Source organism: Carassius carassius, chromosome 21 (genome assembly GCF_963082965.1).
Source record: "Carassius carassius chromosome 21, fCarCar2.1, whole genome shotgun sequence".
Lineage (NCBI taxonomy): Eukaryota > Metazoa > Chordata > Actinopteri > Cypriniformes > Cyprinidae > Carassius > Carassius carassius.
In genome coordinates this window covers 22516976-22529854 of record NC_081775.1, presented here as the reverse complement: position 1 = coordinate 22529854, position 12879 = coordinate 22516976, and the positions used below count along the sequence as shown (strand labels likewise).

At 37.3% G+C, this 12879-nt stretch overlaps 1 protein-coding gene across 1 annotated transcript; it reads right to left on the bottom strand.

The window, feature by feature from the left end:
• Positions 1–5626: 5626 nt before the first annotated feature.
• On the bottom strand, positions 5627–11822 carry LOC132097875 (alpha/beta hydrolase domain-containing protein 17A-like). Its single transcript, XM_059503851.1, has 5 exons — positions 11482–11822; positions 10259–10632; positions 9095–9289; positions 8487–8666; positions 5627–7265 (listed from the first exon to the last, which is right to left on the bottom strand). The coding sequence occupies exons 2-5, from the start codon at positions 10624–10626 to the stop codon at positions 7040–7042; spliced, it is 969 nt and encodes a 322-aa protein (XP_059359834.1). The 5' UTR covers positions 10627–10632; positions 11482–11822; the 3' UTR covers positions 5627–7039.
• Between the last annotated feature and the right edge of the window lie 1057 nt (positions 11823–12879).

Below are 12879 nucleotides of genomic sequence, written 5' to 3'. Positions count from 1 at the left end.
ATCACGTCTCCTGAAGCAACCAGTGATACATGTCTTATTTTCATCCAGTTATCTACCTTTGGATTGTGCTAAAATAAATAGGTGTAGCGTACAATAACAAAGCTTGCACTGTAGGTCTAAACAACTGGAAATCTGACTTTTCTACAAAAATGTTGGCTTATTAGTGATTCAAACAGTAAGTAATAGTTTACTAAAATGATATGATGTTGGTTAACACAAAATCATATCGTTTTTGTTTACAGTGAGGCACGTTTTTGGAGGATGGAAAACAGTAATGTTAATGTAAATATTATAATTTTATACTTCCATTAACTCTTATGCTAGAGCTTATTTATGTGAGCTACAGTTGGTGTGTTTTTACGGTCGTTTTAGGCGTTACGTTGTTAAAAGCCACTTAGTAGCGATTTGTTCACATCAAAATGATGCTGCTGAAAAAAGTTAAATAAAATAGAAACCATCACATAAATCCCAATAGGCCTAGTTTTCACTACAAATACCATTACAAACATTACAAACCATCAACTTTTAACCATTAAAAAATGGTTCCCTGTAGTGTGTTTTTGGACATACTCCATTAGGATTTACTGGTTTTAACAAACCACTATAAAAGGCGACCAAACCCACAAGCACCATTACAGTTTCCATTAAAACCAATACAAGTCCCATTACAACCAGTAAAACGTTACAAATTCTGATGGTTTCTATTGTTTTGTTTTTTTCAGCAGGGATGGTTTACATGTTGTGGCAATTCAGTATATTAACATTAACAGCTTGGCCCCATTCACTTCCACTGTAAATGTCTGACTTTTACCAAATACAAGTCAAAATCTTTTTTGTTTGTGGTAATCAGCATTGTAAGGTCCAGGCACTCGGCCCAAGGAAGGTATCCGGTGCTGGATGAAGGTCTTTCAGCACGTAGAGTTATTCAATTTAGGTTAAACTCAAATCTGACTCCATTGTATTATTATTTAATCTGACTCCATTTTAATATGACCTCATATTTAGGTTGGAATGCAAATTGGTTGTACGTCTGTTTCTAATTAGAAGGCCTATTCTTCTGACATTTGATTATTCTAGTTAAATTCTTTATTTTATATTAACTCATTCATTCGGGTGCTCATGTCGCTAACAAGGATTCAGCGTAATCTACTAGAGTCAATAATTACAGAGTAAAATAGTATAAAATCAAATGTAACAATTTATTATCTGTCAGGTAAATATGTATTCTGCCAATTACATATCCAATTGAAACACATCAAATCATATCAATACAAAACATCAAATTCTCAAAGATGAATCTAAAAGTAAAATATGCATACCTGACCATAGAAAATACATAGTATGAAGTGAAGAGACACACAACACACTACGGCCTTACTGGCTACAGAAATCGCCCTGATCCTCTTGCTGCAATCGTTTAAATACCTCAGACCAAGACAAACATCCCCCGAGATGGAGACAGGAACTAACAATTGGAATTTGCATTAACTCAGGTCCCAAGCCTGGGTGGTTTTACAACTCAATGGGAATAGCGGGTATTTTACATGGAGGACCCTAGGAAAGGGCATTCCCATCACAGTAATCAAGATATCTCTTGATTCTTCAGATCTGTATTATCATCTAATCTACTTTTGTAAGATTGAGACCATTGTACCAGTTGCACTGAGACATTTCCAGTGGTACTAGACATGAGTGTTAGTTCACTTGCATTGACATTTTCATGTAATCATTTTGAGCAGACTGAGTAGAAGGAAGAATGGGTGAAGGGATTTATAATGAAACAAATGGCCAGAAGGGAAGGAGGTCTCCCGCTCCTCCACTCTGTGGGGTGTCTTGAAGATGCCTGTGTATGTTTGTATTGTCTGTTTCTCAGGAGATCAAAGTATCTCAGGGTCTTTCATCCTTACAGCATCATGCCACATGTTGTAGTTTGAGCCTAACTTGAATTAAACCCTAAAGATTCCTTTAATGTTCCATGTATTTAGCATATCACATCTAAAGCAGTCTCAAACTAATGAGATGCATTTGAATGTAAGCAAATTAGCATTGTGAGAATAATCCAAGTGTGATTCGACTGTAGAAACAAGGTTTTGTGTGTATATCCACATACATGTTCAGATGTAGGCATTGTGTGTGCACTAAACAGAAGGCCTTAAATCCCATCTGGCAGTATATGCCTCGACTGTAGCTATTGCCGATAGTCTGGGACATGCCAAAGCTTGCAGGGCAGTAATTAAAACGAGGCAGATAATTGGAGTTTCTTTTTTTTTTTTCAGATAATAACAACCCATCTGTTGCTCCAGAAATCTGTACGCCCACACACATACACTCTCATACTGGTTTGTTTTCCATAGGAAGATTCAAATCAAGAGTCTAGAGACCGGTTTGGCATTAACTGATGAATCTGAGGAGAACACTACATAGATGAAAAGAGAAATTCAGCTACATGATGAATAAACAAAACGGCCAACGGCAACAGAACATTATCCGTCACTCTCACACATCAGAATGTTTCTCTCTGTGCCTTGAATTATAAATGCATCATCATTGATTGTTGGGACTTAATATCTGTGCCACAGGAGTTGAGGATCACAATTTAATATGCAGGTCAGCTGCTACCATCGTTTTACAATTCTTGACGATTTTTATAGCCCAAGGATTCTGGGAAACTCAGCCCCACTCAGCCTGTAAAATATATCACCATATAAATGTGATGTTCCTGAGTGCAGTTACAAGAAAAGAGATTTACAATAGCTAATAATTTATCATTTCAAGTTCATATTAAATACATTAAATATAAAAATACAAAATAGATGTATTAAATGAGAATGTAAATAAATGTATTCAAATATTTAAAATGTATTACGTATTCAGCATACAAATGTGTTCCAGCATATTACATGTATAGACTTGATAACAATAGTTATCAATTCATAGTCAAAATCAAGGTAAATTATGAATACATATAATATTAAAATATACATTTATTAAATATCTTTGAATATGTTTTAAAACAAATCTTAATATAAAATGTGTAAATATATTGGCATGTGAATGTGATATTAGTTTCACTTTACAAAAAAATAAAAATAAATAAAATATCAATTCATATTGCCAAGTTAAAGGTTCAATAATACATTAAATTTGTATATATAAGTGTATTGAATTTATTTAAATATTAATAAATGCTCTAAAACAAATATGAATATTTCTGCATGTTAATGTGATGTTCCTGTTTCAAGTTCTTTTGTTCAAGAAACTATCTTTACAATAATTATCAATTCAAATTGTAACATTCAAGATTAAATACATCAAATATGAATTTGAAAATGTGAATAATTGTCCAATTATTAAAATGTATTAAATGTAATGTTAATTAATAAATGAATTTATTTCAAATTAAGTAAATGTAAAACAAATCAATTAAAAAGACTGGAAATGCATTGCTGTATAAATGTGATATTCTTGTCTGATGTTAGGTTCACAATTATTTTTACAGTGATCATTTAAAAATCATTATTTACTAATGTAAATGTATTAACTAATGCACACACACACACACACACACACACACACACACACAATAAATTGCTTAATAAATTACAATAAGCTACAACCATTATCAATTCATAATTTTATTTTCTAAGAGCTCTTTTTATTATTAATTCTGGAAAAGGAAATAAAAACATTTAAAACTAAAAACCACAACATTAGAATAATGCATAAAAGGATAGAACAGTAACACCCCAATGATTCTTGCTCCCGATCCATTAAGATAAAAAAAACTGATTTTCAAACCTCAAGATTAAGCTTCTCAAACAATGTTATACAGTACATACATCTCATAGTTTTAAAAAGACTTTTCTATAACTTACTTTCTTTAATCTTAATAAAAACTGCTGAATCTGAATGTGTTGGGATGGAGACTCTGGGTGACTCTGGGTAACTCCAGGCCCACCCCAAACCAACGTCCTCCCCTCTTGTATGCACACACAAAGCATCCTCACATCCAGTCTGCTGGCTCCAAGTCAGTATTGCTTCAGTCCTCCAAACACTTGTGACTTACAGGAGGTAAACACGCACCAACAGTCCACACAAAAATTTCTCCTCTGCGGCATCAACAGCAGTCTGTATTGTGTGAGACCTGGCTCTGTCTGAACAGCCAAAGTCCACCACTTTCTCCTTCAATCAACATCTGAGCGCTGACAAATGGCAGTGGGCGGCCATCGCAACTCCCAACACCTGTCATCTTTGGTTAGAATGGAGAATGAACAAGCCCCTTTGTGTCCAACCACAGATTACATACTTAAATACATGAAACATGGAATCAGATTTGCTGGAATTAGGTTTCAGATATTATGTACAAACCATTGTTTTCAGAATACAGAATCACTGTGCTTTGTGCATTAATGGGAGTCAGTTTAACCAGAGCACTGGTGTGTGGATTAGTCTCGCGTAGCCTGACCTTCTGGCTGAAGGTCTGGAATTCATGGCAGCTTTCATTGGCCAAGGCCCACCCATGAGGCCATTTGACCGACATGTCCAACAACCAATCACAGATTGTTTCGCTCGTCATCACGTATCGAGGCATGGAAATGCCACAATAACAGACCGGTGTGTAAAACTCTTGGACGTATTTGAAAGATTCTATGCCGTCAACTTTATATATTTCACATACTTTTGAAAATTCTGTGTTTAGTTGATCCTGATAAGCGCTTGCCGTCACATTTGTAAACAAGACAGCTTTCTTCTTTCGTGAGGGGGTTTGGTGTGTTTCCAGGCGGAACGTTAAAGAACGCGACACACACGTCTAGCGGAAATCCTTTAGAATTTAACCAATCCGATAACGACTTCGACATTCCTGAAGTGTTTCCACTTTTGTGTCCCATATGCATCAGATGTTTAGCCAACGGTGCGTGGGCACGACATCTGAGGCTGAGACTATGTGTGGATAGATTAAGTTTAACCAGAAAAAAAAAACAATAGACAGAATATCTAGCAATGAAATCAGATGTCCAATCAACTCTGGTGCATTAAAATCTGAAAACCTTATCTAGCAAAGACCTACCTAGACAAGCTTTTGAAATGAAATTAATTAAACAAATTGTTGTGGAAATTAGAATGACAGACCACGGTGTTATAAGGGCAAGAATGAATCACGGCAGACAGATGAAGCAATGTCTTATCTCACTGAAAAGGCATGGTAGTCTTCGATGCATCGGAAAACAACAAAGGGTTGCAGGGTTCGGCTCTTTTAATTTCATTGAGACCATTCAATCGAGATCTATAGCAGCAAGTTCCCTTGATAATTCACAGTTGAAAAGCTTAGTTTGACCTAAAGACACCTCAGAAGGATTTTGAATTCAATGCTAGTGTTTTTCAAAGTTTTTACATCTATTATCTTCCTAATACACCAGAATATTTTAAGGGTCATAGTTGCGTCAAGATCATATCAGATCATATCACTCCTTTTGAAGACAAGCAGCTTGACTAGAGACAGCAAAAATAGGTTTTAGATGACCTCACTTTTGTGCCTTTATTGCTAGTTATAAGCTTTAAACCTACCCACAGCTCAGAACATTACTTAGATGGATTAAACCATGTGCCACTAACTAACAATTTGACGTTGAATGAAAAAGGGAAATCCTTTTTTATCATTAAAAGGAGTGTTTAAATGATGTGCTCTGCTTTGAAATGATTTGCTTAAACAATCACCAAAGAGAGTAAATATGCATGATTATAGCTTGAGCTCCATTTCAAATGCCAACAAGAGAGGAGTAACATTTCCATGATAGAAACATACTTGACGTCAGACTGAAAACAAGAAAAACTGGTTGCGAGTTGTGCGTCTTTGCCAAAGGTTTCAGAAGTGCTTTCTGTTTTTACCTGACTGCTACCTGCGTTGTGTGCATTTTTTGTTCTTACACAAGTAAACCACTAACCCAAAACGCGTTCAGAAGCTTAAACTACTTGAGAATGAATGTGGAAATGCTACACCGAAGATTTGGCTTTAGGAAAGTCCCGACAAGATGATGAAACCTTGATCTTTCTACTGGCCCAACAGTTCAGTAACATGATGTATGGATTTGGACCTGAATGTACTCCGTATCATGTCATCCCAAGTGTGGTGGTTTCACTGAAATATGATTATGAGCAAGCAGCCCTCCCAGTTTCTTTTACCTCAGGGTGCTATGGACACCCTCACATGCTGAGAAGAAAGGAAAGAGACAGCAAAAACAAAAGCCAACGTCCCAGGATTGTGGTTTTCTTTGCCTGGAGCGGTGAAGATCATTAGGTGTCATCTTATCCCAAGCTCAGCTTTTACATAAAGGCAAAAACTCATTGGAAGGGAACATCGGTGCATAGATGTCAGTATTGGATGGACCCACACACATCGTCCAGAGGAAGCCAATTGGTTAGATGAGTGAATGAAGATGCAGAGGTGGGCATCATTGCACCTGTGTAGGATGATTCAAAACTTAATCCTGAAATCATCCACCAAACAACCGGTTTATTCCATCCTGCAGGGTCAGCAAGGCTAGGAAATTTGCCAGGCTCTGAGAATGAGCTATTTTAGGGCTGCCTGATGAGAAGTGGGAAGTGAAGATCTCTCAGGCTGAGGCATCAGGGGAGCAGGTCAGAGATGAGCACCGCTCAACTGACAAACGAATGCTCAGATGTTGAGAAACACCATTAGGTTGGAGGTACAGGACAGTGTCTGGCTTCTTTCCTTTGGACTGAAACAGGCAGAGGAATTCGTCCATCCATTCTTGCTTCAGAGAAATTCTACTTCCATTCCCCAGAGTTCCCATGCGCACACATATATATACACACACACATGCGCACTCACATGTACAAGGAGATGACAAACAAAGGGAGAAAATTAAAACAAATGTGAGCAGCAGAGCGTGTTTCAAGCTGCTCCAACAGTAGCGTTGTTCATACAAAATGGCAGCCTTCAATAAGTTACTGATGCATCCATCTCAGTCTCGCTTGGACTGGGAGATGGTGGGATGACAAGAGGGAGATGGAGGAGAGCTTAGGCATGTTGTGCGGCCAATTCCTGACCGATGAAACGACGCAGGCGTTCTAGGTATTGGCTGTACAGTTCGATGTCATTGTGTCCGGCTCCTTCCACCCACAGCGGCTCCACGGCTTTGGGGCAGCGCTCGTACAGGGCCAGCCCATGGGAAAAATCTATCACCTCGTCCTCTGTCCCATGGATGATCAACACTGGAGATGTGATTTTAGACACTTTCTCAATGCTGAAACAGGGACACACAAATGAACACAGGGTTTTAGAAGAAACACGACTTCCCCAATACACACAGAAAAAAAAGAAGAAAAAAAAGAACTTCATTAATAGATTGAAAAGCTAATTTCACACTTGACATATATGATCAATGAAACACCATAAATTAATTTCAGCTCCAACTCATTTTTCAGTAGCGTGATAACAGCTCAAACTGTAGCTTTCCAGTAACGTGCTTTTCCAATTTATTAGTTTGCATTTTAGTTTTCATTTTTGAAGATGTCACTCAAATTGTTATGTTCTACATTTATGCAAAAAACATTTTAAATGTACTCTATAATTCAACATCTGAATACATAATCTCTAATAATAGAATACACACTACTTTTAAAATGTTTGAGGCTTTTATCTGAGAAATTAATACTTTTATTCAGCAAGGGCCCATTTAAATTGATCAAACGTGACAGTAAAAACCCTTATAACAATAATAAAAAAATACATAATATTACAGTTTACTCTAATTTTGGTCAGCATCAAAAAATTACATATGGACTACAAACTTTCAAACAGAACATACAAATACTTAAAAATAATAACAGCAATTACAAATTGTTATGTAGCCAACTACATTCAAGTGTGGCGCATGTGTTATATGCAAGTGTGTATGTGTGCATGCCAGCAAACTAAACAGCTGCCTGCCAACTACACAGCATTTGTGCGAGAACAGTGGTGGTTTTGAATGAAGCTGTATGGCGACCATGTGTTCTGCTACACTGGCACTGAGTGACACCGAGCAGAGCCAACCTCCCTCTGAGCTCCACTATACCGCTGTCACTGCCGAAACACAGCAGTGAAAATGATTGTAATGAAACTTGAACAATAATAACTCTTATTCCCTTTAATCGAGAGCTGGAGGTCTAATTTTGAGATTGAAAAATGCTTTGCATCTATATATTTCAATGTGTGATAATTCGACGCAGTTTGTGTCAAAACGAGAAGCTTAGTATAATCTCCGGCAGCAATCCACATCACAACACACTCTGTTTGCTATCTAGCCAAAACCAAAACCCAGTGAATCGCTCATAAATAGCTGCAATCTGTGCTGGCCATGACCAGGCAAATCACCAGCTCATAAACAAACCACAGTGATGATGCCTTGTCAATCTTCCAGTATAATGGAAGCTACACATAAATAACTGAGGACAAATAGGAAACCAACGTATTTGGTACTCACTTGGGAAACGCGTCAAAACAGTAAGTCTTCTTAGTGTCGGGGAAGGCCACCCTCATGCCAGAGGTGAGGGGGGAGTGGAGAATCACAGCTGCACACTCGTATCGTGATGCCAGGTCTACTGTAGGCACCGTGCCAATGCTCTGTCCATACAGGATAATATTCTCTGGGCTGATGCCATATCTTTTTCAAAGAGAGGAATCAAAAGCCAATTAAATGCCATACAATGTCAATGTCTCAAGTCAATGTGATTTACAACCTATTCACACCAAGACCAGTATGAATTGCAGATTGCTGGGGAAAAAACTGTGCCAGAACTATTCATATAATGTGAATTTTCATCAGCCTTTGAAAATATTCACAGTAACAGAATTAAAGAAAATTTTGCTCTGTTCGATTCTGGTTTGTGTTCCACTTAATGGTTTCATGTATTAATTTTACATATAAATCTTTTGTTACTTTATAAATATCTTTATACTGTCACTTGTGATCAGTCTACATTTATAACAGTTGTTTCGATCATACATCAAGATGCAGCACTGTAAACCTTGAAATCTACTACAGTCATGCAGTTGTTTTGATTTTGCGTTGGTATTGATTTCACGTCTCACCGTGAGCGTAGAGCCTGCCACGCTGCGTCTATGTCTGCATACAAATTCTTTTCCGAGGGCTTCCCTGTGCTGACCCCGTAGCCAGAGTAATCATAAGAGAATATGTTACAGTTGATGCGAGTGCCCAGGCCGATATAGAAGCTGCTCATCTGGCCTAGATCCACTGCGTTACCATGGGAGAACAGGACAGTGAACCTGAGGAGAGAGACAGACAAAAGGGATGATGGGATTTGTAGTACAAAGTCACTCTCTAGTATGCTCATTACACTATTTCAAGGTCTGACTCAACATCTAAGTCAAGAGGGATCCACAAAGAGATTTAATAACCTATAATTTCACTCGCTGAATAACTGGGCATGTTGGTGCATTTGCAGTGAGCCTGAGCCCGATACGCCACAGGGAACGGTTTCATAAATAACACGGGTGTGTGTGTGTGTGTGTGTGAAGTGTGTTGAATACCAAAGCATCCAAATCCAAATCAACCGGCAAAAAAAAACTGTCTGCATATAAAAACGGTGTTATTTTAGTATCACTTCTTATATAGTATTATTAAAATATATCATTTTAATAGTAGTTTTAGTAAGTGCTTTTATACTCTCCTAATATTTCTATTTAGCATTCATTTAATCTTAGTTTTAGCAAAATTAGCACTTTAAGTTAATTGTATTAAATATTTATATAATTTCAGCTTCATTTCAATTATTAAAAAAAAACAAAAACATTTTTAATAGTTTTATTTTACAACAATAAAAATATGATATAAATGCCAGATTTCCAAAAACATATTAACAGGTAGTGAAGACATCCACAGTACTGACCACAGCAAAAAACAACTGTACTCAACTGAAAATCAAAGAGGAAATAAAGTGACAAAGGAACGAGTGAGAATAACAGTGAGTATAAAGTGGCACGTGATAAAGAAAGAATGTGTCCAGGAAGGAGTGGCTTCTGGGTAAAGATAGCAGACAAACTCAAGAGAGGGAAGCAGGAAATGGGACAATGGAAAATGGAAAAATAATGAAGGAATGTAAATGACCCATGGGAGGAAAAGGGGAGGTCCATCACAGGAAACGTGACATTTTGAGTTCAACATATATTATAAAAAAAAAAAAAATTAAAAAAAACTCTAATCACAACTCATCCAAAAAAAAGCATCTATCCTACCTGGCAGAGGGGGCACAGCGGATATACATGCAGCCCACTCTGTTCCCCCTACTAGATCGAGTCAGGAACACTTCCGTGGCATCCAAATCCCGTTGGGAATACTGGAATTCTGCCCGCTCTGTGAGATGGAGCTTCCAGCGCCCCTCCCCTGGAGCATTCCCCCCCGCTACCGAACTACCGCCACCTCCTACCCGGGACCGGAGGCCTGACGTCCCCGTAGGTCCTGCCGGTACCGGCCCAGCCTCCAGATCGGGCAGGAGGGCATAGGTGGGTTCAGGGGGCAGGAAGGCAAGCTTGGCAGCGATACGGCTGGGGCAGGGGGGGCAACAGAACAGGCAACACAACTCACTCACAGAAAGCCCATTCATTGTCAGCTGCAAGAGAGATGACAGGAGATTTTTGATCAACACATATTTAACAAAACATTTTGTGTATTTTTCTACTTGCATATTTAACAGGACTCTGTCGTAAGTATATAATATTTGGAGTAATAATAATAATTTACAAAATATATTATTATTATTATTATTAAATTACACTGCTGGTCATATGATCTCAACATGGCGGCACCCATGAGGGGGAGACCCTCTCAACATATAATAAAATGGCCTTTTCTAGATTACTGATATGATCTCATGTGAATGTACATAATTTTAAGGATATTTTTTTTCTATTTAAACTTTTTTTTTTTAAACAAAGTACTTACATATAATAAATAACTAATTTAACATCTAATCTATTGGGCAATCATTTTAAAAAGAATACTACATTCAGACTCCTTTTCAAAAACAAAGACAGAGTTCATATATATATATATATATATATATATATATATATATATATATATGTATATATATATATAGTGCAAAATTCCCAACGAAAGCTTAAACAAGTAAAAAGCTCCAACAGTAAACAAATGGTTAATAAGTAATACCCAGGTAGAATTAACTTAGGCATCCTGTAAACCTATCTCCCAGCTATACTGTCCTCCCAGCTTAAAACTGATAGTCGATCTGCTATCTGACACTGTATAGACTACTAATATAAATAATATATATTGCCAGATATTGCCGGTTTAAAAGGCTCCAATAAAATATCCACCAGTGATCACATCAGTCCCGACAGACCCGCTTATCGCAAACTCAACATTTATACTTCGTTTTAGCTGCAAACGAACATTATACTGCTAACAAACAGATGAATGTATATATGTATCCACATACGTGTCGTTCTCTTGACCACAGGCTGCCAAAGCCGGATTTCTTTATATTTTCACACCTCTGTCGCTAAGTAGCTAGCTCGTAGTGAGGGGGTAGGGGGGAGTTAGCCAGCTAGCCAGTCAGCTACGACTCCTCTCAGACAACAAATAAAGGCCTGGACGCCGTTGAGGACATGTCTCATCCGCAAATACAAAGCCGAGCCCTCGATTTCTGGTCTGTCGTTCCGAGTTGTTTCCTGGCTACCGTCCTGGCATGTAATAATCAGCTGGTATAGGCTAATAGAGCGGTGTTTTTTCCACTCCAATCAGAAATGTTTGTTAGCCTTCCCACTCTTCATTGCGTCTCGGCTTGAAGTAGGAGGCGCTGTAGAGGTGTAAGTTATGATGGGTTAAAAACCTGTTAGTTTGAAAGCGAATGATATTTTCAAATACGATACTGTTTAATTACGGAGTATGTTTTAATTAAGATTAAAATACAAACTGTTTAACTGTTTAAAATATCTATATAAAAAGATAGAAAAAAACTATAATTATTATTTATAAAATAGTTTTAAAAATAACCTTTACAAAAAACTAAATAAACAAATTTTATCATATATCTTTTTTAATAAAATGGTATACATTTTTTCGTTCTTGATTAATTCAAAAGATCTTGTTTACTCCACTCAAAACACAAAGTACATTTTCAATTAATTATTTCTATATTCACAAACATAGATTATATGTAAATAAAAAAAAAATACATTTTAGATCAGTATCTATGTTTTTTTTAATATATTAGTCATCTGAAAAGCGCACTATCGAGAGGCATGTAACCAATCAGAGAGTCCGCTAAGTTGCACGTGACGGGACAAGTGCTCGGTGAGGAGATCACACAAATGGGATGACAGTCATCCTGTTAAAACGTCTTTGCTCTTCTGTACCGCATCCGGAAATTACGCTGACGAGCATCGAGGGAGGAGCGTCCCGGGAACTTCTGTCAGATCTGCTTACATAGCGATGTAAAATCTGCCAGACTGCTGATGATTACAGTCATGGAAGAGACATCTACCAAATACTCTTATTTAAACAAAGTTATGTGCATTAAAAACATTAATATCTATAAAATAAATGCTTGTGTGGTTTGTGAAGCCCATTTTCACTTTTCTTTAAACAAAAGTGAAAGACAATCAAGTCCCTTTTCATATTCGACATTAGAATTAGAGCTGTAATCGGGCCCGAGCCCGACAAGTACATTTTGATTGACAGCTTTTTTTAAGCCCGAACCCGTTCACAGCCCGACATTCAAATGTGCACACACACAGCTCTTTTGCCTTTTGTCAAGAATGAGTCATTTATACAGGTTTTAACATACTTTATTCATAACTAACGGTAGACTAGACCACTTGGAAGTTGGAATAAA

Bases quoted from the DNA above. Each gene is read 5' to 3' on its own strand.
- LOC132097875 (XM_059503851.1), bottom strand. From the start codon at position 10,626: ATGAATGGGCTTTCTGTGAGTGAGTTGTGTTGCCTGTTCTGTTGCCCC. The intron at 9,290-10,258 runs GTAGGATAGATG...CTCTCTCCTCAG, and splicing joins CGCTGTGCCCCCTCTGCCAG to GTTCACTGTCCTGTTCTCCC. The intron at 8,667-9,094 runs GTGAGACGTGAA...TCTTTGAAAAAG, and splicing joins TGGCAGGCTCTACGCTCACG to ATATGGCATCAGCCCAGAGA.